The sequence below is a fragment of the Sciurus vulgaris genome, assembly GCF_902686455.1.
Source record: "Sciurus vulgaris genome assembly, chromosome: 5".
Taxonomy (NCBI): Eukaryota; Metazoa; Chordata; class Mammalia; order Rodentia; family Sciuridae; genus Sciurus; species Sciurus vulgaris.
In genome coordinates, this window is record NC_136465.1 from 53,086,419 (window position 1) to 53,113,295 (window position 26,877).

The following is a 26,877-nucleotide window of genomic DNA, read 5'->3' on the forward strand; positions in this document are numbered from 1 at the left end:
CACACATAAACACACAGATTCCCATAGCTTTAAATGTGTTGATAGCCACAAGGCCAGTGACTCTTTCTCTATGCTGATGAGAATGCAGTAGGGATTTAACCTTCAGTCTGAGGGTTGCAGTTTAAGAAAGTAATCATCAAATCAGAAATGTGCCAAAAGGTAGTGATGGAGACAATGCAGGGAATGTGCAAACATACATAATGAACACTATGCAAGTGCCAGTGGTCTTTCAGTCTGCTTAACCTTAGAGGATGTGATAACTGCCTTCAAGAATTTAATGTATTTGACAAAATGAGAATAAACTTGTGCTAGGGACCTGTGTAAAAGCACAAGTCAGGCTGGGTGGGTAGAATTCAGCTGTTTTTAAGAAATATCTTCCCAATGCAAGGAACTTCATGCCACTATTGATGTCAGAGCAGATACAAAATCAATTGTTTGTCCATGAGGTAGCAAAGTCATACACCCCCATGGGATTTTTGTACTAGACCAATAGTTCCCCCCCCAACTTGAAGCTTTCAACAATATAGATTTCTAAGTTCTAGTCTAGTTTTCCTGATTCATAATCATCAGGGGTGAAATATAGTTTGTGTTTTTGACAACTCCCACTTGATTCTCACTTATAAGTAGGCAGGTGTAAGAATACTGACTGACAATCCCCAACAAGCCTTCCATACTTTGGTGATTCTATTCCTAGTCATCTGTCACAGGAGGCAATCTGCATGGTGGTTGGGATATGAATTCCCCTGAGCCATAGGGCATGGGTCCAAAACAGTGCTGGTTCCCACTAGCTCTGTTATTTTCAGCCTACGTCTGTCCCTCAATATCCTCATCTGTTAAATCAGGACAACAGTATCTTCTCCTAGGAGGTTGCAAAGACTAAGCCAATAAATGGGTAAATGAATAAATGAAGCTCAACAGAGCTTATATGTAGCATACATAATATAACTAAGCTATTGCTTTTTACACCGTAGGATGGCAAATGCATGTACACATCCTTCAAAATAGTTCCAGTCTTAGAGAGCATCATAATACAGTACATATGTAAATAATTCTTTGAGGGTTGCAAGGTTATCAAAGCATCAGTATGAATATAAAGTTTGCATTTTGGTAAGGAAAAACAATAGAAACTGGAGGGAGTGAATGAGAGCAGAAAACAGCTTAAACAAAGTTTCTAGTTTGCTTAGGTTTCTGTATAAAACTGCAGCCATCTAATCTTGGCTAAATAGAAATGACTTGTAATTACCATCCTTAACCAAAATATAGAACATATTCATTATTTTGAAAAAAATTCCCTTTTGTCCCCTTCCTGTCAATTCCCTCAAAAGGGCAATGTCCTTAAAGGCAATACTCTTCTGAATTGTTACCACAGAATAACTTTACTATCTTCAACTTCATGTAAATGCGATCATAAAATATTTGCTTTTGTGTGTCTCACTGCTTTTCCTCCTCACCTGTTTGAGATTTGTTTATGTTGTTGCATTAGTCAGTGTGTCTTTTTAAAATTCTATATATTGTATAAACACATAATAATTTGTCTATTAATTCTTGTGTTGATGGACATTTGAGTTTTTGGTAATTATAAACAAAGGTGATATAAACATTCTGTACAAGTTTTATATACTTCTGTGCACAAATATAAAGTTTTTGTTCTTCTATGTAAATGTTTAGAAGAATTTCTATAGGGTTAGGTTTGTGTTAAACTTCTTAAGAAACTATCAAATGGTTTTCCAAAGCAGTTGTACCATTTTGCAATCTCATTGGGAATGCGTGAAATTCCAGTTGTTTCACTATTTTATTTAATGTTGGCATTTGTAGTGAGTGTCAGATAGTTTTTAATTGTTCTTTTAATTTGCATCTCCCTGGTGACAAATGATGTCGAATACTTTTTCATGAGTTTATTGATCATTTTTATATCTTTATGGCATCTCTGATCAAGTATTTTGTCCTTTAAAAAATTGGGTTATTTGTCTTTGATTATTGATCTGTAGGAGTTAATTCTGTATTCTGGACACAAGTCCTATATTAGACTCATGTATTGCAAAGCACTTTTTCCAAGACTGTAGCTGATCTCTCTATTTTCTTAATGATGTCTTTTATAAGCAGAAGCAGAAGTAGTCTTTTTTTTTTAAATTCAATTTATTGTTTTTTATGTTCAATGTATTTTTGTTTCCTGGGAAATATATGCCTATCCCAAGTTCATGAAGCTATTCTTTTATATTTTTCTATAAGTTGTCAATTGTTTTTGATATTTAAGTGTATAAACAATCTTAGTTTTAATTAATTATGTGTTGGGAGGTGCAGGTTTGTATTAATTTTTTGTTGTTGTTTCAGATATTTTTCTAGTTGTTCTAATGTTGAAGGTATCTTGTCTTTCCCTGTTGGATTGCCCTGGCAACTTCGTTGAGGATGGATTGACCCTGGGTGTGTGCGTGTAGTTTGGACTCTATACTTTTCTTGGATGTAATATGTCCATCCTGTGATCATGAAGGACTGTCATGATTACATTAGTTTTATTGCCAATCTTGGAATCTTCAAGTGTGAGTTCTCAAACTATTTTTCGTTTTCAAATTGTTTTGGAAATTTTAGGTCTTTTTATTTCTACATACATTTTAGAATCTACATGTCTATTTTTACAAAAAGCCTGATGGAATTTTGACATATTTTTGATGAGTCCATAGGAAAATTGATGTCTTTACAATATTGATTTTTTTGGTTCATGAATATGATGTGTATATCTCTGTATCTATTTTGGTTCCTATTAATTTCTTTAAAAGATGTCTGTAGTTTTTAGTCTTGCACATATTTTATTAAATATTCCTCAGGTTTTAAAATGATATTTGATACTATCAAAATGGAATTAGAAAACCATTTTCTAATTGGTGGCAGTTATTTAAAAAATACAATTCACTCTATTTTTCTATTGGACTTGTGTGTGACCTGAATGAATTCACTTATTCTACTCAACAGTATCTTCTATGATTAAAGACAATTTTACTTCTTAATTTCCAATCTGCCTGCCTTTTATTTCCTTTTCTTTTGTGATTGCACTGCCAAGAATCTCCAGAGTAATGTTGAATAGAGATGATAAGAGTGACATTCTAGGGCTGCGTATATGGTGCAATGGTAGAGCAAATGCATGCCCAAAGCTCCGGTTTTGATCCCCAGCAAACAAATAAACAACAGTGACATTTTAGCCTTCCTCCTCATCATAGGAAAATCATGTTGTTACTTGATATAGTATTAGCTGTAAGTTTTTCATCAATGCTCTTTATCAAATAATGTTCTCTTCTAGTTTGCTGAAAATTTTAATCATGAATGGATGCAGAAACTTGTCAACTGCTATTTTCTGCATCTACTGAGACTTTCTTCCTTCTCTATTTTCCACTAGTTTTTATAAAATTGGTATTATGTAATCCCCCTAATATTTGATAGAATTCTCTAGCGAAACCCTCTGGGTTTAGAACATTCTTTGTGGAAAAGTTTTGACAACAAATTGCCTTTTGTTAATAAATGACTATCCTGATTTTCCATTCCATCTTGTGTTCTTGTAAGTTGTATTTTAAAAGACATTTGCCAAACACATTGTGAGATTTATTTAATATAAAATTATCCATCATATTTTTTCACTACTCTTTTAAAATGTCTATAGAATCTCTGTTGATATTCAGTCTTTTATTTTGGTAATCTGTGTTTTCTTTTTAAACCTCCGCTAGACTTACTGAGGGATAATACATATATTAATCTTTCCTAAGAAGAAGATTTAGTTTTAATTTTTTCTGTGGTTTCTTTTTTATTTCATTGATTCTTTGTTATTTCATTCCTCTTCCTTGGATTGTGTTTAATTGGCTTGTCTCATTTCACAAGGTTGAAACTGTGTCGATTTTAAGCTTTTCTTTGTTTCTAATATAAAACTATAAACTTCTTTCTAAAATCTGCCCTAACCTTAACATTCTCATGTACAGTATTTTCCTTATCATTCAGTTCAAAATATTTTCTCATTTCCCTTTGGATTATAATGATCATGGATTTTTATAGGTGTTTAAGGTCTTTCATAAAATCTTCTTTATTTCTAACTAAATTGAATTATAGTCAAAGAACTCCCTCTACAAAATGTAGTTATTTGAAATTCACTAAGACTTTAATGGGTCAGCATATGCTTAATCTGCATTTACTTTCTATATACACTTGAAAAGATCATGTTTTCCACTTATTGAATGGAGTGATTTACGAATATTAATTTTATAAATATCAAGGTGTCTGATACTTTTTTTCTGATTTCTTTAAACTTTACTGATTTTCCCCTCATCTTTCTAGCTATCACTGAGATAGGCAGGTTAACATCTCCTATTATTATTTCTTCCTTTAGTTCTGTCAGTTTGGGCCTTGTCTACTATTAATCTTTGTTGTTAGCTAAACTATACTTAGAGTTATGCCCTCCGCATGAAACTCACCTCTATCATTATAAAACATCCTCTCCATCTCTGATAGAATATCTTCTCATGAAGTCTCTTTTGTCTAATATTAGAGAAACTTAACTACTCTTTTGGATTCAGTGTATATTTGGGACTTGCTTTTTATCTAGTCTGAAAATTTCAGCATTTTGAGAGTTTAACTAATTTGTGTGTAATTTAATTATTAACCTGGATGAATTAAGCTTTATCATTTTGTTTGTTTTCTATTTGTACCAAGTGTTGGCTATTTTTTAAATTTCTCCTCTCCTACTTCTTTTGTGTTAATTATTTCTTATTATTCTAATTTATTTTCTCTAGCTGCTTTTTCTCTTTGTATTTGTTTAGTGGCCATTTTAAGGGATCACACAGAATGATCATTATCCTTAAATTTTCACTATTTAGTGTGGAAATAAAATAAATTTTCACTATTTAGTGATGTAAAACATAATGATCTCTCTGTAGTATTGTTCTATTCCAAATCATTTTTGTGCTTTTGTTTTTGTATATTTTACATGTACATACATCATAAACACCATAATATACAGTACAGTGTTAGGATTTTTACTTTAAGTAGTTTTCAGTCTTCAAATAAATTGAGAAGAATTTTAAAAGAAAGATACCCACATATTAATAATTTCTGATGTTCTTGATTTTTTTCCCTGCAGATCTGACTTATACCTGTTATTTTCAACCTAAAAAACTCTGTAGTACAATTTTGTTGGCAAACTATACTATTAATTGTTTTCTTTTAATTTTTCTCCCACCACCTTTTATCTCTTGACAGATTCAAGCCCATTCCACTTCTGGACCTCTTGCTTGCTGTTGGACCAGTTCTTCACCTCAAAGGCCATTCATCATCCTCTAGTTTCATTTCATACTTCTCAGAGAACTCTTTAACCAAACCAAACAAAGAAAAAATCACTCCTCTTTTCACTGACCTCCCCTCTCATCATCCTCTTTATTTCCTGTGCAACAATACAATACTTTCACAACCTTTAATTGTGTTTTTTTTAATCTGTTTACTTGTGTCTGTTTTTTCTCCCTGACTAACTCCGAAAGCAAATGTTTTCTGTCTGTCTTATTCTTTCCTATATTCTTGGCAATCAGCAAAATACCTGGCACTGTAATACAGGCTCAGTGATGTTTCTCTGATGCAGAGTGGATGCAGTTGAAGCCATGGGGACATCTAGCTTTGCTAGACTTGAAAACACACATCGAGTAGTCACATTCTGCTAAACTCTCCAGGACCATCTGTTTTATAAACACTGGGCTAGGAAATATAAATACAAGTGTTATGCATCTTCAAAAATCTTTTGCAGATCCTCTGTGTTAGAAGCAATCCCCTCCTCTTGTTCCCATTACGTCTTGTTTTTTTGATGGTCTATCTGCACATTTTACTTGTATACATGTCTACTCTCTCTAGCTGTACTGTCCATCAGCTCCTTGTAGGCAGGGACAATATTTTCAACTCATTAGTCAAAACAGCTGAAATAACCTTTAGGCTTGCAAAGGCTTTAGGATATTTTTAATATGGTATTGTGAAAATGAATTGAATAAGAAAGTTAGCATTTTGGGTTTAATAGTAAGATTCCTAGTTCTCAAAAGAAAAAGGAGTCATATAATTCCAAAGTAATTACAATTTCAACTGAACATTAATAAAGTGCTAAGTTCCCACCAAGGACACTCTGTCTTCTGTGTGGGAGGTTTCCTCTGCCCCTTCTTTACCTTTGTTCTTGTTTATATGCACTGCCTTTCCAGTTTATGATCCCTGTAGTTTGCATTGCAATAAAGTACCAAATATTTCCTGCCCACGCCTCTGTATGGCTGCAGAGCATGAGAACTGTTATGGAAAGCAACAGATTAGAATATTTTTTAGATTTGTTGGTGTTCTTAAAAATGTCCATTTTTAAACATAAATATTTATGCCTATTGCCAAACTGAACCTCCATTTGTTATGAAGAGACCTTTGATTAGTCTGTAGTCTGAAGAGGATTCATATAAATAATAGTTACTGTTTATTATGACAAGATTGATGGTGAACTCTGGAGGGAGTAATGCCTGAAGCTGGTTTTCATATTTTCATTTTATGCATAAAAGAGCAGAATGGATCAGTCCTGGGTAAGCATTCAGACAACTTCCACACTGGTTGTGATAACTTACAGCCTGTGGATTTGGGGACTATGATAATCTTTCTGAATCATGCACACCTATGAAATGGAAAGGCAATGTAAGTAGTGCTCTTTTATTTATTTTTTAATTTTTATCTTTTGGTACTGAAGATAGAACCCAGGGACACTTAACACTGAGCTACATTGTACCCAGCCCTTTTCATTTTTAATTTTGAGAGAGGGTCTCACTTAGTTGCTTAGGGCCTTTCTAAGTTGCTGAGGTTGGCCTCAAATTTGCAGTTCTCCTGCCTGAGCCTTCCAAGACACTGGGACTATAGGCATGAACCACTGTGCCTGGCTCAGAGATCTTCTTTATAAAATACATTTTCCTTTTTCTGTTTTGTTTTTGTTTTTGTTTTTTGAAGACCCAGTATTGTTGTGACGGATCCAAGTTTCCAAAGGAGTACAAGTGTATGGAGGAGTTCTTTTCAAGGTGTGAGAGAATGGTAGGGATGGGGGTCACATATATTTCCAGGGTCTTTCCAAAACTTACAGAAAAAGAATGTCCACAAGTTGTGCCTGGGAATTTGAAGGTTAGCATCATCACTGGAGAAAGTATCCACACTCAACTGAGAGTCATTTCTCCAGCAACTAAAGATTTGACAATTGTCTATTTCATCTCTGAGCTTGCAATCCACACCTGGAAAAGTTTTGTCCCTTAGGCTTTCCAGAAAAGATCCTGGATATTTCTGGTTTCATTGCATTATCTTTTTTTTTATTCTATAATTAAATTGACTCTTTTTTATGCACTGGGGATCAAACCTAGGGCCTTGTACATATTAGACAACCACTATACCACTGAGTTACATCTCCTACACCTTTAAATTGGCTCTTAATGGAGCAATTAGATAAGTCAGCATGTGACTGAAGTGAATAGTCCTCATGATAATCAACCCAGCTTACATGATACTGCTCATAGATTTCCCTGAAATGTGCATCAGAACATAACAGTATGAAGGACCCCAGAAAGCTCTGCTCTATTTAATTGTAGACATAAAAGCTAGGCTGATGACTGAAACTTTCAGTAAGCAGGACCTGTTGGATGTGGTGTCAGCAGAAAAGACCTTTATTCTTGTCCTTCACAGACCATTCGGATTATGTTTGCAGGGTTCATTCTTTCTTACCCCTTATATAAAAATTAGGGCATGTCATAAATTTTCACTTTAATGTCGTAAAGAGTCCTTTGCTCTGCATTGATATTCATTAATATATTCAGGATAGAGCAATATTTTTTTAAATATCTCCAAAAGTTTTAAAGGTCAGGTATCCCCCTCTTCCAGCTCTGTACTTGGGGCTATCTGCTTGCTTTTGGAAGGAGAATGTGCTAGGTTTTCTCTCTCTTTTTTTTTTTTCTGCCTGGCAGTCTTCTAGAACTTCACCTTCCTTTCTTTCTCTCAGCAGGTTGCCCCTGGTTCCTCCAGGGCTGAGAGATGCAGGGTGAAGAATTAGAAAGACATGACAAATGAAAACTAGCTTTATAGATACTATACACAGCTAGCCTAGTTGCTGTTTGAATGGCAGGGACTGAAAACTGATTCTTCTCTTAGACTTTGTCAGCGACTCACCATTACTTAATATCAGCTAAATATTTCATCTGGGGCCACATTAAGTACCTAGATACCCAGATGAACACTTTCTGCAGAGGTTCTTTGACCTCAGTTTCAGGCTACCCCTTTGGTAGTATCTAAGACATCACTAAATCAGCTTCTCTTATGCATAGTCCAATATTGTCTGTGGAAAACTTTAATTTGGTCTAACAAACTGATAATACAGGCCACATCCAATTCTGCCACCACTTGTATTTAATCATCAGAGTTGATAGTGAGTCAGAGTTGCTACTGCTTTGGGTCTTGCAGGTGGCATCAGAGTCCAGCTCATATCTTCCCAAGTGCAAGAAGATAATTCTCAAACTCATTAGGTAAATCTATTAAGAAATCTCCAGTAGGCTTGAAGTGGGGGGAAAATATGCTGTGCTCTCCTACGCAGAAGGGAAGGTGGAATGCACAGTAAAACATAGCTCCCTCTTTAGAAAGACTTCTGATTTTTTTCTTCAATCTCTTTTGTAGACTGGCGGTGAGTGGTCACTTCATGGTGAGACACTGGTTCTTGCCTACTTTCTTTGAATGCCCTTACTGCTCTGGGGTCTCTTCTCTCACTTTGGTATGTAGGTGCACTTATCATCTGTCTCATGGCTTCAGTATAGGGCTTCACATGGGACCCTGAGATATAGGGGATTCCATTTTGACATTTCTTCAAAATCATAGTCATAGCTAACTAATATCACATTTTATATACCAGGCTCCCCAACACCATACACATTTGACATATCACTCTGTCCAGCAATAAAAGGAAACAGAAGCCTACAGAAGTCAAATAAGTTGCATAAAGTGACCCAGGTAACAAGTTGCAAAGATCTTTCAACCGTTATGTGTCATTTTCTTCTTAGGGAAATAGGGAATAGCTTTGCCTCTTAGAAAGAAAATACAGTGCATTAATTAGAAAGAAATGTTGCAGTTGTTTAATATAAACAACTTGGGTTTTAAAATAGTAAAACCAGAATTTTATGGCAAAACCAATAATAATAGCTCTTATTTGCTAAACATTTTATTATTTCTTACAACAGCATTGTGATGTGAATGGACTTCTTCTACTTGTAGATGAGGAAATTGAGACTGGGAAAAAGTTATGTTACTCACCATGGATTGCACAATTAGGAATGTTTGAGTTAGGATATAATCCAAAGTTCTGGATCACAACTGACTCTTCTATCTACTCTGAAGGGACATACGAACAGAAGGAAATTGTTCCATTGTGGGTCTCTGAGCTGTGGGCAGATGTTTAAAGTTATTTGGTAAAAGCGGCTTGTAACACAAGTTTGTCTCAAGATAAGTCAATACTACAAAATAGTTATGATTTTTACTCAACTCCTTGAAAGCAAAAAGTTATCTTCTTCATCTTGGAATCCCTAGTGCCTGGTCCATAGTTGATACTGTTATTAATGAATTAAACTCTCTTTTAAACTCTCTGTTGGAAAGGCATACTTCATGTGAAAAAGATTGCTGTTTTATCCTTCTCCTGGGTATTTCCATCTGCAAAGATGGAAGGGAAACCTAAATGAATGATGTCTAAAATTGTATTTCGTATTCTGCCAATGGAAGGAAGGTAGAAAAGGAATGGGACAGAGGATATTTTTGTTGTTTGTTTTTTGATGTTTCAGATTTTACTGCAGGGATGACAACCAACCATCTATATGCCTTAGGGGAAAAAAGCAGAATCCTTTTTTGAGTTATAAAATGTCCAGAAAAACTTCGCTTCAATTCAAAGAACCAAGTCCCCATAATTTCAGTCATCCAAAAATGGGGTAGGCTGCTTCTAACATATCCACACTCATTCTTCTTCTAAGGGATATGCTGGCTGGGCTCCAGAAGGAGGGATGCAAAGTGTAGTGGGTGGTATGAACCAGAAGTCCTCTGGCCTTGAACTTTCAGATGTTCCAGAATTCATTCAGGTGGCTGATCCAGATGCAGCTAACCAGGTCTGTCTGTTGTCCACAGGTCTGAGGCGCAATTACAGATGTACCATCTGCAGTGTCTCCCTAAACTCAATAGAACAGTATCATGCCCACCTGAAAGGATCTAAACACCAGACCAAGTAGGTACTTTCATACTTTCACTTTCTCATTCTTTTCTATGGAAGTTTTTGCAAGATGACTAAAGGCTAAACATGTTATTTACTTCAAAATAAACAGATGGAAATTACATCTCTTCAGCTCCAAAGTTCCCTTGATGTTTGTGCTGCTTAAGTCTCCAAAATCTGCCTTGCATTACTTGAAGAATGACTTCTTTTTTGTTGTTGTTGACACAAAGAATGACAGTTTTGTTTTTTTCATTTTTTTCAAATTTAACTCAGCACCCTTTTATAATCTTGAGGGAACTTTCAGATCTATACTAAGTGATTTAAATAAACGATGTTACCCTTCTTTGTAGGATGTGCCAAACTTTAGTGTCCAGATGTCAAATTATATTAATGTCTTGTATCACTTTCCCTCTCTGGATGAAAACTGTTGATTGTTTTAGAAAAGACAGATCCCCTGGTATATTAACTCATAGCTATTTCCAATTAAATGGAAACTCATTTTATTTCTTTTTCCAAATATTCTCATGATATTAAACTAGAAAAGGCGGCCATGTATCATTTCACCTACTTTTATACTGTGCATTATTTTAAAACCCACTAACATTATGAGCATATGGGCATTTTTAAAGCAGCTGCTAGGACTGTTAATAAAATGCTAATAAAATAAGAAAAACAAAGACTGTTTCAAAAAGATGTAATTTTCCTGCATGTAATTGTTTTCCTTTCTCTAATATTCTTAAATCGAATCATTTAACAGATTTGACTGTGTCAAAGTCTCATGAATAATGCATGGTTCCAACCAACAAACATTTATTTGAGTGCCCACTATGTGTCAGATCCTGAGTTGTGCACTGGGGAAGAAAGAATGGATAGACCTAGTCTTTCCTCTGTGAAGCCTCCTCACAGGCTGGAGTAACAGTCAAGTAAACACACACAGATTGTTTTTCAATACCATGTGCGTAACCAGAGCTTCAAGGACAGGAGAGAAAGCAGCTCAGGCAAGCTTTACAGAAACATTAATGCAGAGACTGAGCACATGAGGATGAAGTCATGACTGAGTTTGTGTACCATTTTATCCCTGACCATATATATAAATTCACAAGTATTTTTAATGAAATGAACTTGTGATTTCAACAAATGCATAACAATTTCCAGGCAATAATATGAGAAGAAGCATTCCAGGCAAGGACCCTGTTTTGTAAAGAAGTTATAAAATGTAGGTCACAGTGGGTCTGGCTCAAGGTGAGCCAAAGTTAAACTCTGAGTTTAAGTCTAGAGTTAGTTTCTGACTTTCTCTTTGCTCCTCAGTATTGTGCTGTCTTGTGAGTCAAAGCCAATTTCATGGCTTGCCTTACTCCGATCCACCTCACAGGTCTTTTATCAAGGTCATTCTTAAAAAAAAATGATTAATTTATCATGGTTTGGTAAGTTTTGTCTTCCATAGCTGTGGAATACCTAGAGCACTGTGTTTATTACTGGTATTGATTATTCCACACTTCTCCCTCCAATAATCCATTTTCACCATCTCTGTAATTAATAATGTGTAAGAGAACCACATACATTCTAATTACTGTATTCTGATGGACAGGTTGACACAGATACTTGCAAGAGTAAATTATCATCAGAGCACATGTATTCATTGTTCTCAATGAGTACAAAAAGGTAGAGAGTAGTGACCTTAAAGTGGCATGAGTCATGCAAATAACCAGTGCAAATAGTATTTCCAGCTGCAGGAAGTTTCTCTCTCTCTCTCTCTCTCTCTCTCTCTGCCTCTACATTTAAAACTTCATTTGGTTGAATCTGTGCTGAGCATTTTCACATTTATAATCTCATTTTGTCCCCATAACTACCTTTGAAATATATATTGACCCAACATCTTACATGGGAAAACTAAGGCTCAGAGAGGTTAAGTAACTTACAGAACATCACCCTGCCAACCAATGGCAGAGGCAGGACTGATCCCCACAGGGGGTGACTTTGACCTCTTTTGGGTCACCCCATTACCACACACCTAGGCACAGGACAGAAGTGCCCATGGAGAGTACTGTGATGGGATTTGAAAAAGAGGACATCACCTCCCTGAAGTGATTCAATAAATACACAGTTTCAGAAGGACACATCCCCCCCTGTGCTGCCTTCTCCCCTTCAGAAAAGACTGTTCAGTTCCAACTCAGAAACACACAGCTGCTCTCCCCCTGAAGACTGAACCAAGGGAACTGTGAAAAAAGTAATTCCAACAGTCCTCTCCTTGATGTGTCTTCCCATTTGCACTTGTACTTAATTTGGACATCATGTGCATGCATGTAAGTGTGTATAAGAGACTGTGTGTATATAAGAGTGTGTGTGTGTGTGTGTCCATGCACGTGTGTGTGTGAAGTGCTTGTTACATCTTTGACCTATTTATGAAAAATTGAGTTTTCCTGTTCTTCATGGTACTGGAGATGGAACCCAGGGACTCAACCATGTTACCTTCTACCACTGACTTACACACCCACACCTTGTTTTTTCTTAATGTTATAGAAGGTTCTAATTTTTAGTGAAGTCCAATCTGTCAATCTGTTATTTTATGATTAAAGTTATCTAAGTGCCATTTAAGAATTTTCTGCCTATCTCAGTGTCATTGAGGTTATCAGTGATTAACATCCAAATGCTATGTGTTTTTTCCCCCTTATAACAAATTAGGACTTTGATCCATCTGGTGTTAATTTTAGGCATAGTATGACAGAGAGTAAAATTTCAGATTTTTTCCTATACAAATACCTATGATTCAGTAACACGTAGTGAAATAAGCCTTGCACGTGTGGATGAGTGTGTCTGCCCCAGTAGTCTGTATTGTCATGTTGTCATATTTAACTTTCTTTATCTTAATATCACATTACTTATTTCTTGTAAATTTATAAGTCTTGATGTCTGGTAGTACTAAATCTTCTAATTTTCTTTTCTTATTCAAAACTATCTTCAAGATTCTTGACTCTTGGTGTTTCCATAAAAATTTTATAATCAATTTGCAATTTCAAAAACAACCCTTAACTCTGTTGAGTCTTCTAATCCATAATTATGTTATATGCCAGCATTGATTTATGTCTTCTTTAATTCTTTCAGTATTGGTTTGTAGATTTCTCTGCACAGGTCATGCATCACTTTATTTAGATTTATTCCCAATGACTTTTTTGTGATGACAGGATAAATGAAATCACTTTAAAATTTTATTTTTCAAAATATTTTCTAGTATAACAAAAAGCTTATCAATCCCATATCAATGCCTTTAGTAAATGTATTTTTAATTTTTTCTGCAAATAATTTTTATCCAAAAGCCAAGTTATTTGCAAATAATGACAATTTATTTCTTCAACATTTTATTTTTTTTATCTTACTGCAGTGAATAGGGTCTTTGACAATATTGAGAAAAGTCATAGTAAAGTCATAGTAACACACATTTTTGTCTTATTCTTGATCTCAGGATTTTTTCAGATAACCTCAACAAGATCAAAGTAAGAAATTCATGCTTTATTCACAATTTGCTATTATTTGTATTATGAATGAATGCTGAATTACATGCTTTTACTTTATTGACATGATCATGTAGTTTTTTAAATTTTATAATGAATTATGTTGAGTGATTTTCAAATGTCAAACCAACTTTGCATTAAAATACCATTTGTCTTGATGCATTAATGTTTTACATATTTCTGGAATGAATTTTCTAATACTTGCAAAGGATTTGTGTTTATGTGTTTATGAGACAGATTGCAGCCTGGTGTTTCTTTCTTGTAATGGCCTTAGTATCAAAATTATGCTGGTTTCATAAAGCAAGTTGAGGGTTTCTCCTTCTATTTTTAATCCCCGAATATTTGTGCTAGATTAGTGCTGTTTCTTAAATATTAGGAAGAATTCATTGATGAAGTCATCTGGTCATGGAAATTTATACTTTGAGAATATTCATATTAAAAGTTTAATTTCTTTCATAGACTACAATTCATATTCTGTATTTCTTCCTGTATCAGTTTTTGTTTTAATACATTGTTTCTCAATGAATTTGTCTGGGTTGCCTACATTTTTAAACTGTATTGGCATAAAGTTGTTCATGATGTTCTCCAATTCCATCTTTCCTGGTAGAGTATTTTTATTCTTGACATTGTTTATGTGTTTTCTTGACCAGTTTTGTTGGAGGTTTATCAATTTTTATTAGTCTTTTTGAAAAATGAAATTTGGAATTTGTTGATTTTTCTCTATAAACTGATTTTCTGCAATTTAATAAAATCTTTCCTTATTTCTACACCTTTTGGATTTAATTTGCATTTTCCCCTAGGCATCTTAATATGAAAGCATAGATTATTAATTTTCAGTGCTTCTTTTTTCTAATATATGCATTTAAATCTGTACGTATTCCTCAACACCTTGCATTAGCTGTGTCCTACAAGTTATATTTTGTACCCCAGCTATTTTGAATGAAGACTTTCATTATTATTAATTTCAATACATTTACTAGTGTATATTAGGATTTCTTCTTAAATTCATGGATGTTTAGTATTTTTCTTAAAATCCATCCAATATATTGGAATCTTTCTGTTTATTTCTTAACAATTAATTTGTATCTATATTACACTGTGGTCAGAGAATGTACTCTAAATGGCTTCAATCCTTTGGAATTTGTGAACCTGTACTCAATGGGACAGGTGTATGGTCAGTTTTTATAATAGTTCATGTTCATCTTGAAAGAATAGGTCTTCTGTAGTAATAATGTAAGCTGTCCTTTAAATTAATGAGGTCAGGTTTCTTAATCTAATTCAAATCTTCTATGTCCTTATTTTTTCTTGTCTTTTTCTACCTGTGAGAAAGAGTCAAATCTAAATATGAATTTGTCTATATAGCCTTTTAATTCTATAAAATGTTTGTTTTATATTTAAAGGTATATCACAAAATACTTACAAATTTAGGACTTTTTATTTATTCTTCTTGAATTATCCCCCTTTAATTCACCTTTGTCATTATGGAATGTTCTTTGTTCCTAGTAACACTTCTTTAAAGTATATTCTTTTTGATATTGCATACATCAACATCAATTAAACTATTTATTCATTTTCAAATATTTCAAGTATTTTTCCTTTAAGAGCACCCACATTTTATTTTGTTCTCAGTTGGAGGGTCAGACTGATACGAATTACATAGCTAGCAATGAAAGTAAACTAAAGTTACTTAACCTATTTAGATTTTAGTATTTTTCTGGATTTTTACATTTATATGTTTAGTAAAAATATCTAAACAGGTATTAGTATGATTAAAGATTTGTAAATTATTCAGTGTCAAAGTGCTGAATTATGAGTTGGGAGATTTTATTCCTAGTACAATTTCACCTTTGCACCAAGTGCCCTTGAACCCTGACACATCTTTCCTTCAGTCTCATTCTCTCATGAGGAGTGATTATGAGAACATGATGAAGGTATTTCCACTTTCTTTCTTCTAATATACATTTATATATGTTCTTTTTAGATACATATGACAGAATATTTTGACAGATTATACATACATGAAGTATAACTTCCCATTCTTGTGGTTGTACATGTGGAGTTACACAGTCATTTATTCATATATGAGCATAGGAAAGATATGTTCAATTCATACTAGTGTCTTTCCTATTCCCATGCCTCCTCCCTTCTTTCATTCCCCTTTCTCTAATCCAATGAACTTCTATTTTCCCCTGCCCTTAATTGTGTTAGTGTCTACATATCAGGGAGAACACTCAAATCTTTTGGTTTTTGGAGACTGGCTCATTTCACTTAGCTGTTAGTCTCCAGTTCCATTCATTTACCAGCAAATGCCATAATTTCATTCCTCTTTATGGTTGAGTAATATTCCATTGAAAGGTACACCTACTTTCTATGCCTTGGTTCATGACTCTGACACTCCCCCTAGTGATCTTGAGTTCTGCCCTGAAATTCTTCTCAAAGCAGGTTCCCAGAGAGCCTTAATCATGCTATATGGAAGCTAGCACTTGGTGTATATGGTGGATTGAATGATGTTTCTCCAAAATTCATGTTCATCCAGAATCCCCAATGACCTTGTGTATAAATAAGGTTTTGTAAATGTCAGCTAAGACTCTAGAGAGAAAGTCGTCCTGATGAGCCCTAAATCCAAAGCCTGGAATCTTTATAAGAGAAAGAAAAGTGAGGTTTGGACAAACAGAGAAAGTATGCAGATGGAATCTAACATTAGGGTTACATTTCTAGCAGACAAGAACACCAAGGAATACAGGAATCTGGAAAAGTCAAGGAGGAATTCTTCCTTAGAGTCTTTGGAGGAAGCGTGACTCTGCTGACACCTTGATTTCAGATTTCTGACCTCCAGAAGGCTTGATTTGTCTTCTCTGTAAGACAACACAGTTTTTTTGCTTTAAGCCACTCAGTTTGTGGTGCTTTACAATGGCTGCCCTAGGAAGCCAATGTAGTGGAATCTACCTGCTTTGTTCTACAAGTAACCCTTCAGTCACATTTTACTGGGCATTTTACATTTTCACATTTTCCTTAGTTAGCTTTTTCTGTTGATGGCAGTGATGGTGGTGATGAGGTCACTGATGATAACTGGGGCAGAACTTGTATGTCTAGAGTATAGCAGAAAATTAAAATGTTTAAAATGTGTTATAGCATTCCTGTAGTTGACCTGATATTCTCATCTCCATTTTATTGGTTTGAAAATTGAGTCTCAGGGAAGTTAATGACTTACCTGAAGTTCTAAAAATAATTGGTTGGCAGAGCCAAGAACACAAGTCATATTATCTTCCCATCATTAATATTACTATTATAATATACCTAATGAAACTATAATCTTCATATTGTTCTTTGCTGGAAGTAGTAACACAGACAAAGGTCTTTTCTTCTTTTTTTGGCAAATATCATAAACAAAATAATGGTAGTCAGATTTTTCTCCATTGTTAAATAGCAAGAGAAATATTAGCTATCTAATAAGATTAAAGATTTGGAAATGCAAATGCTCACACTGACATATAAAGCAATTGCCTATTAGTAGATTTTTCAGGGCTTCCAGGGGATCTAGTGTGTCAATTAGTACAAATGATTAAAATGAAATTTAAAAGCACATGAGTATATGCCATAGATTAATGAACAATTTCCCTTAATGTACTTAAATTTGAGCTGAGGGAACACTCCAGGCCTCAGGACATTATATTACCTAGAAGCAAAGGATATAAAAGTTGTCATCACTTTCTTTGATACTTCAGTTGGTTGAAAATGAGGCACAAGTGTCTCAGAGAATAAATCAAACTAACCAAAAATTAGTAGTAATCTCTAGATTCATTTCTTCCTTTGAGAGGAAGTCTGAAATGATATCCATTGCTTTTTCTGTAGTTTTCCCTAACTGGTATGAATTCTCATGGCAAAGGTCTAATTTTATTCATTTCCCCTGTAAATTCACTTCATTTATTTGTGAAGTGCTTGAATGGAGGTTCAGACTAATTTTCAGACATGGAATATATTTGCTTTAAATACTTTGGAATTCAGTTATCACACTCAAGATAGTAGTGAGTTATCTGAGGGGTATACAATAATAAAACAGTTTTGCAAAATATGACAACCACAAAGCATTTTCTATACTTAATTAAAAAGGAAGCTTAAAAACCCAAGAAGTTCTCCTTAGAAACAAGCAAACCTAGAGAATCATACATGTACGTCTCCAAAAGGCTAAAGTAGAGATATAATTTATGAAATTTTCAAGAATTTCAATCACCAAAGGGCTTAGGGCTTTGGCATTGTGCTATTTATGATTTTTTTTTCCTGAAGAAATAAAACAAATACATTTGATTAGTAAAGTTTTTAGAGGTAAAGTTTCTAAAGATTTATTGAAAATAGAGCTATCCTTTCCCAAAGACAATAAATTATAAACTGCTTGGAAAAATTCAGAATGAAAAGGAAAATCCAGAACTCAAGGCTCATTCTTTGCTTGTCCCACTTTGTGATTCTGGCTATGCAAAACAGCTTTTCTCCCAGAGCCTGGGGCTTGTGGAGTGTCATTTAGTCTTTCCAGTCAAGGGCCATCTGAGGCATTATTAAAAAAGGTATTCGCTATTGCGACAGAGATAAGCCTAGAGCAGGGCCTGTGGATCAAAGGGTGTCTTTTTCCCAGCTCTGTCTTTAATAGACACAATAGTCAAGTTCACTTTTGTCAAGAGCCTTCTCTTCTATGAGGATGGACTCACCTAAAACAGAGACCAACAGGAACCAACATTATGCTGCAAAGAGAATTCCAGACATGCTAGGAAAATAACTGTATATCTCCCCACATATGGCACTAATACATATGCAACTTTAGCAGCTCTGTTCTTCCTAAATCTCAGTTGTATGTTTTTTCTATATATGCCATACCTAGAGATATGTTATAATTACAGTATGTGCCTAGATTAGGTCTTTTGCTGGCTTGAAAAGAACTAAGTGGAGAGTGCTTTCACTTTTTCATATTACTTCTAGAATTACTGCTGACATGTAGTATTCTTCTGCTTGCTCATTTCTTCCTCCCTTCTTCCTGACAGGATCTGTAATCATTATTTTGTCTTCCTTGAAATGTGCTTGAGTCATGTCTCCCTCCATGGTTCTGAGCTGATGATTTAATGCATCAGATTTAATCTTGAACCCATGGAATATCTCTCATATTCTTTGTGATGATACATCTGGAACCAAGTACCAAGGGTGTAGGGCCATACCTGACTTGGTTTGGAGAAATACATTTGCATCAAGAAAGAAAAGAACCAAAAGTGTGGTGGAGCCAAACGGGCCTGGCCTGACAGGCAGAAGCCAGAGTCCTTGTGTCCTGCCCACTACTCTGCCCTGTGTGACGTTGAGCAACTTTCAATTAATTTGAAATAAACCTATTGAAATGCATCTTAAATACAGGAAAATGCATAGATTTCAGGTATGCTGCTTGATGGGTTTTGATACTCCTATATCCACATAAACACCAGCCCCATCAAGATACAGGAAATATTCATGATCACCTAAGATTCTCTTAGACTCCGTTTTGGATAATAACTCATTGCCCCTTCAGACAGCAATTCTTCTATTTCTATGACCATAGTTTAGCTTTGTTTGTTCTAGAATTTAATGGAATAATATGGAATGTATTCTTTGCTGCCTGGCTTCTTTCACTTGGTTTTGGGATTTGTTCATATTATTGCAGGTATCAGTGGTTCTTTCTTTCCCTCTCTAAGTTTGAACAAAACATGTCTCCTTGTTGAACGGTAACATCCTCATTTGAACCATAAAAGGTTGAAATATGGGGTATTTAAGGTGCCTGTGAGTTCTAACATTCTCTAGTTTAATGACTCAAAGGCTTAGTTTCCTTAACTTTTTAATATTTTTCAGCTAGTCAAAGATGGCCTGTAAAATCTTTCTTCTGCAGTGTTAATTTCTCCATCACTGGGTGGCCCAGAAGTTGACCAATGCTGCTGTTAGATATAGTTAGTTCCAGAATATGGAAAGGGTTTCTGAAGGCCTATTTTATCTTCCCTTAAAATAAAATATAAGACAAGGAAGCATTTCACCTAATTATGTCTTAGGGCAAAGGGAATGAAATTCATTGTACAGGGAGGAAGTAGATAAAGAAACCCATTTTAACTTTATTCCATGTTATTATTTAGTTAGGATTCAGAGCAGGAACTCTGATGGCTTCTCAGGAGAACAGGGACAGGTATGAGGAGGTCAAGAGGACTTGAAAGGCTATTCTGGCCCCTCACCTGAACAGCCTGGGCTGCTGAACTTTCATGCATTCTGGGTCTTCTATAAGTTTTCATAACCCCTTCTGATATATTTCATCAAAATATCAAAATATGTGCAATTATTATGTGTCAATCTAAAAAGTTTTTAAAAAATTTAAGAAGATGGAAATTTTAGTTACCATCATTTAACCATCACCCACTATATACAGGTATCAAATTATCACACTGTAGTTCAAAAAGTTTTGCAAATAAAGTAAAAATCAATACTAATTAAAAGAAAGAAGAACATATCCACTTGTAAACTTTAGCTGCCATTGACTTACAAAAAGTTTAATAGAATTGAGTTTGGTCAGTGTTAGAACTCTTAGATGTTATCATGGAATGTGGAATATCAGGAAACTTAAATAAAGGTCAACACTTTAGTTAGATTTCATTGTGTAAGCAGAGAGAGGAGACAAGATGGGATTGGAAGCAACTCCATGGTTGTGTTACTGAATCCAGATCTCTATCACCTCTTTTATGGATAGAAGAGAGGATTAAGTGAACTCATTTTGTTTGAGATTTTAATGAAGTGAAGAGGGTAGGATGTGAATGATTGGACAAATCAGCCTTTCTCCCTATTTATTCTATTCTATAACCAAAATCTATTGAGTACCAACTCTGTATGGTCATTAAAACAACACAGGGGCAAGAAACAAAGATAATTTTGGTTCTAAATATATTTATCATCTAAACAAGTGAGGGGTTGGAATAAGTAGTTAAGTGATTACAAATAAAAGAACCATGAGATAAGCTAAGTAGAAGAGGCACAAAATACTAGTGGAATTCTTATTGTTTGGAGGCCAGCAGGAAAGGTTACCCTGGAGTGAGTACAGTGAAATGTCTTTGGAATGAGACCTGTTGGGTTCACTGATGATTCTGCTATTTGCTAATAATGTGACCTGGAACATGTTTTTTAAATGTTTCTTCAGGCTTGTTTCCATATCTGTGAAATGTAACATCATCATAAAAATACTACCCTGGGCGCAGTGGCACACACCTGTAATCCTGGCAGTTTGGGAAGCTGAGACAAGAAGATTGCAAGTTCAAAGTCAGCCTCAGCAACATAACAAGGCCCTAAGCAACTTACTGAGACCCTGTCTCAAAATAATAAATGAAAAATGGACTGGGGATGTGACTTAGTGGTTAAGCGCCCCTGGGTCCAATTCCCGGTACCAAAAAAAAAAAAAAAAAAAAAAAAAAAACTTACCAAAACTGACCATAATAAGGATGATTTAGTTTTAAGAACAACTCAAAAACAATCATAAAAATGCTTCACTGCTTTGGAAGTATTTGGCATGAAGATTGTTAATTATTATGCTGCATAATTAAATATTTGAAATGGGCTTGAGGAATGGGAAGAAGATTGTTGAGGTAATCCTCGTTATTTCCAAGATTGTGAGATTGTGCAGAATTTCTCTTTCTTTTAAGTATTCTTCTACATAAATATTACTTTTAAGTATTCTTAAAAACTCTTAAGTATTCTTCTATTCTACTTTCTTGCCCAAGTGCAGGGCTTCTGGATTCCCACAAACAAGTTCTAACCTGCTTCCAGTGTAGAATTTTGACTGGTCTTAATCAGGCAGTAGGATATAAGGAGTAATCTGTGACAGAATTCCAAGGACTATTCTCATTCTGAGTTTCTTTTATCTTACATTTCATTTTGTACTATACAGTTTCACATTTGAAGTTCAGTCCTACACTTATCAGAAGGGTCGTTTTCTAAATATTCTCCATATGTGGACTTTATACCCTGAATCCTCACTCAGCTTCCCACTTTATCAGCTCTTTGATTATTAGTTTCATTTTTTTAATCTTCTGCAATTAGTATATTGCTCTTCAGAGACCATGAAAATAAATAAGAGAAATAAAAGAAATTAAGCTATATTTCTGATTGAGTTTCTTAAAACTTTTCCTGGTAGTCTGTGAGACTCCTAGGTTGAGTTTACCATTCTGATTATGTGAGGCTCATTTTTCCCCATTTGCATTTTTTATTTCACCATAAAAAATAAATAATCTTTGTACTCAGGAATATTTTTGTTACTGCTCATACTAGAAATTCTGGCTAGTCTAAACCTTAACTGATTAAATCCAGCTGGGTGATAATATCTGATAAATGCTATAGTTTCCAGAATGAAAGAGATTTTATTAAAAAAACACACACACACACAAATGGTCACTCTGTATGAAGGATACACCTCTTTAAGTGTTAACCACTGTTATTTGTTATAACTTAGAGATCAACATTTGGGTTAATATTATCTAGATCATTTTGAATTGTGATAAGAAAAGCCAAATATGTCCAGAATATGGCCCTCAGTCAGAATATAAATTTATATAAACATAATTATACAAATATAAATATGTGTGTATGTATATATATTATTGCCATATATGTATTTTATATATATGTATTTTATATATTTATATATAGTATATATTTTATACATACATACATATTTTACATATATATACTTATATATATATATTACATAAAATCACCAATAGTCCTTAACACCAAATAGCAATAGGAAATGTGTATTTTTTTATAGCTTTTAGAGTTAAAGAAAAATCTCAGTCTATTTCATACTGAGTAGTCAAATACAAATCAAAATCTATAAAGTTCGCTTTCAGAAATGTTGGTGATATTTTGAGCCCTAGGACACAATTAGTTCAAAGTTCCATCCACAGCCTCTGGTGCTATTGTACTCTCCAGAGATATATCTGTCTTTTCTCTTCCTTACATAAGTGCCCTTCCTTCTAAAGACACCCAATAGGATAACATGTGCACTTTACTTTTTGATTTCTAAAACCATCACCACTGAACTTATTTCTGTTCTAACAAAAAGATCTTATAAATACCTTACATAAATGAGTTTCAGACCTCTGATTTTATTTCCTTGGTAATGGATAAAGTCCAAATAATAGGTCCAGCTTTCTGAAATCTTTCCAGCACTAAATAATATAAACTTACTAGACAGCTCAGATTTTCATGGGCAAATAGCTTACTAAATTAGAATCTAGTTGTCCTTGAGCATCTACATCAGAGTGGACACTTCAAGTCTCTGCGTAGGTGGGTGTAGCTGAGTGTTTTAATGTTTCTCATTTTAAATCCAGCTTTCGGTCAGCATAGATCCTATTCAAGGCAACTGAACTGGGGGAGTTTCAGACTTTTTGGTAGCCTCCATACCAGAAGGTTTGAATCTAATCACATAGATTTCTATTTCTTAGTCTTGGGACCAAATGTCATAATTTTGGTATTTCATATCATGTGAGAGTATAGAAGGTAAAAATGTAATTCCCCTGGAAAGAAGAAATGAGGACAAAGTAAATTTGAGAAAGTCAATGTAATGACCACCATCAGTTGTTTCTCTTCTTAGATGGAGGTCAGACTCAATCATATCAGCATGCCCAGAAAATATCCACCCAAGTAAAAGATACAGCAATGCTTTTCATTACAATGCACACGGGAAAAGCAAATTTCATTTCAAACTTAACTCAGTAGTAAGTAACTAACAAATCAACCCTCTGGCACATTATGTGAATTTAGAGAGTTCATTTCTACAACAGAATTTGGTCCACTTATGATCTGGAGATTTTTAATAGGAAAGCCTGCTATAGCAACAGACCACCAGACCATTCACTGACTGGGTCAATAACTTAGCAAATATTTTTGAAGTGACCCAGCATGTGCTAGGTTGTAAGCCACTTAGTCGAAAATGAAATCAATAAGTTGCATTCCCTGTCTTTAAAGTGCTCATGTAATTTTTTAAATGTTTAAACATGAAAAATTTATGATGCCAGAAAGAGATCCCCTGATTTTTGGGCCCATCAAAATTGCAGAAGAGGGTGATGATGACTCCTCACAGTGATGAAAATCAGTTGCTGAGCCATCTGAGCAGTGTCTGGGGAAGTGGAGCTGGGTGACTGAGCACCAATGTGGAGTTGCTGTGCCTCCAAACATGATGCAAATAGGAATGCAGATCCTAGAGCAAACCCCTAACGCTCAAAGAATCTGATTTAGGACACAGGAAAAGAAAGCAGGTTCAGAATGGGGAAGGGATATCAGAAATGAACACAATATTGACACCAGGGCAGCACTAGCTGCTTTGTTATAAGGGAGGTCATAGAAGCTTTGGCTTCAAAGTTCTTACCCAAAGGAAATTACTTTCTTCACTCACACATTCATATTTTCTGGGTCCTCTTTGAAAATCTCTCATTACTTATGTATGAGGATTAAATCCTGTAACACTTGATAGGATATCTCATTGCTATTAAGTGAGGGAAGAAACCAGCAATGAAGATTACATTAAGAATAAATGGCATTTGTGATCAAAGTATGATGATTAGAGACATTTATCTGTCCAAGTTCTGTTGAAAATCACTTTAATTATTCTTTCTCCCTTCATGCTTATAACACATTGTCTGGTGTCATTTAAGGAACTGATAGCAAATGATTACCTTCTATAAGATGGTGCGCAGATAAAAGTAAGATCGAATGTCAGATTTTCTTAACAAGAACTTCTTTCTTGTTCTGCAGATTTTTTTTTAACTGTGTGCAGGTGGTTTGTCTTTTAACCTTGAAGTAGAATTATTCCTATATCTTTTGATTAAAATATCTCATCCTGTGCTCACGATGGAAGTTCAACAATTAATAGTCTTTCTTTTCTCAGCTGTTTAATTAGGGTGGAGAACAACATACAATTTAAATGACTGAAGTCAATGCATATCATGAATATCATTCCAACATGTTCTCTGTTAATTGTGAATAATTTCTCCATTCCCATGAAAGGCTGTAACAGGTTGTCACACTGAGCCTACCTTGTGATGATTTTAGGAAATTGATTTCTTCTTTTAAAATGATTCTCTTCTTTTATACACACCTGCTAGGCACATTGTCAGGGTTTTTTTTTTTTTTTTTTTTTCCTCCCCACAGAGAAAAATATTCACTTTGTCTCCTTTCCTAAAGAAGTCCCAGGCAAGGATCACTGGACAGTAAAATGTGTAATTGACAAATATCAGAATCATATCTTTGAGAAGTTTAGATGACTGGGGCCTGATCTAGAAACACAAATGGTGTCACTGAGTAGATTAGAGAAGACAGAGAGGAGACTGAGACTGACCAGGACAGACTTGGCCTGTTTGGGTTCAGAGCCAAAAGAAAAGCACCTGCTTCAGTGGACTCTGAATTTATAAAAAATGTGAGAAATACAAAACTCAATGTGTTTATATGATCCTCTAGACCCCCTTTCTGTCATAATTTTGTTCAGTATGATTTCTTCAGCTTTTTTAACTAAGTGCTCCTAAAGGAAAATATTTTAAATATTCTGAAACTACCATAGATGTGCCGACACATTACCTACCTATATGATCCTTTTGGAGAAGAGACCTGGAATAAGTAGTTTCATTATCATTTTTAGTCAGAGATGCATGTCATTTTAAGTAGCAGATGTGTGGCCTCTCAGAGTCAGAGGGAGCCTGGGATGAGAAAGTAGAGAGGACCCCTTGTCTCTTGGCCACAGGTACCTCTGTAGGGGAGCTAACTATAGGGAGCAAAGGTGGGAGTGGAAAGGGGCTATGAAGCCCTTCTGTTGCTTCCCTCTCTACCCACACATCCCTAGTTGCTAGAATAGTTTTTAGAGTCTAGGGACAACTACTTTTAAGGACAGAACCAATGTAGTTTAATACATCATGTCTTTATTCCCTATCCTTAAGTGTATTGGTGTGGAAAGAGTTGGAGGTGGGGAGAAATACTTTCTCAGGTCATGCAGAATCATGCATGTGGAATAATTTCACAAGACAGTTCTGCTTCAAATTCTAAAGTCCAATTTAGAGCATTTCTTTGTCTTATATATTTTTCACTTTAAAATTTTTTCTCCTACTAGTAGTGCTCAAAGAAGATGAATTGCCTCTGTTACCTTTAGATTTAGACTGCAGATGTAGCTGTGATTTCTTGGCATGTTCCTCCTTTGCTAGAGACTTAATACTTGAGAACAATTCAATTCAATTTTGTGTCTATGTAAGTGTTAGATATTACAAGAATATAGCACCAGCTAAGAGTGTGACTCTAGCTTCCTAGAAACCTATAGTCTAATCAAGGAGACTGAATTAACAGATAAAATAATTATAGGACATTTAAAGTCTAATACAGTCAAGAAATTGAAAGGGGGAGAGATTAGTGTAGACATGGATAGTGAGAGATGCTGGGTTGAGATTAACCTGGGTTGGGGAACAAGTATGAATTCATTTGTGGACAGAGGGAGTTTGAAAAGCCTGGGAACATCCAGAAGGAGATGCCAAGGGGCATTTAGGTTTATGAGGACTGGAGTTCAGAACGGAGAGAACATAGATGAGAGATAGGAGTCATCAAGCTAAAGAGATGCTCAGATAGATGATAGGAAAATGGATGAGATCATTCAGGGAGAGAGTGTAGGATGAGAACATAAGGGATAAAGATGTATATTCAGATGCACATGTACCTGCGCACACACATACACACACACACACACACACACACACACACACACACAGAGTGAAGAAGGAAAAGTCAATTTCCTCCTACTGATGCATTTCATATTTTTCTTACAAGTAGGAAAACAGGACAGATTAGTGCTCCTCCAGAAGTCAAGGAAGAAAAACATTTCAAGAAGGATGGCAAAGAAATGAGTAATTGTTGCCAGAAAGGGTTAAGAAGAGCAAAGGCTTAAAAAAAAAAAAAAAAAATTTAGATGGCTGGTCAATTAGGACATGGTGGTTCATTTTTTCCAGGCGAGTTTAGCTGACATTTTGAGACCATGGTACCCACCAGAGCTGGGGTGGGAAGGAAGGGAGGGAGTTCCTTACCAGTGTCTTACCTGCCTGA

At 34.9% G+C, this 26,877-nt stretch overlaps 1 protein-coding gene across 3 annotated transcripts in view; it reads left to right on the forward strand.

Annotated features, from left to right (window-relative positions):
• ZMAT4 (zinc finger matrin-type 4) overlaps positions 1-26,877 on the forward strand; it is a 451,010-nt gene that overhangs the window by 313,723 nt on the left and 110,410 nt on the right. For 2 of the 3 annotated variants that reach the window (XM_079142183.1, XM_079142184.1), the window contains exon 6: positions 10,174-10,270. In XM_079142183.1, coding sequence (XP_078998309.1) covers positions 10,174-10,270 — 97 coding nt within the window. Of the gene's footprint in view, positions 1-10,173; positions 10,271-13,715; positions 13,747-26,877 lie in introns of all 3 variants that reach the window. The other variant, XM_079142182.1, reaches the window with a different exon arrangement.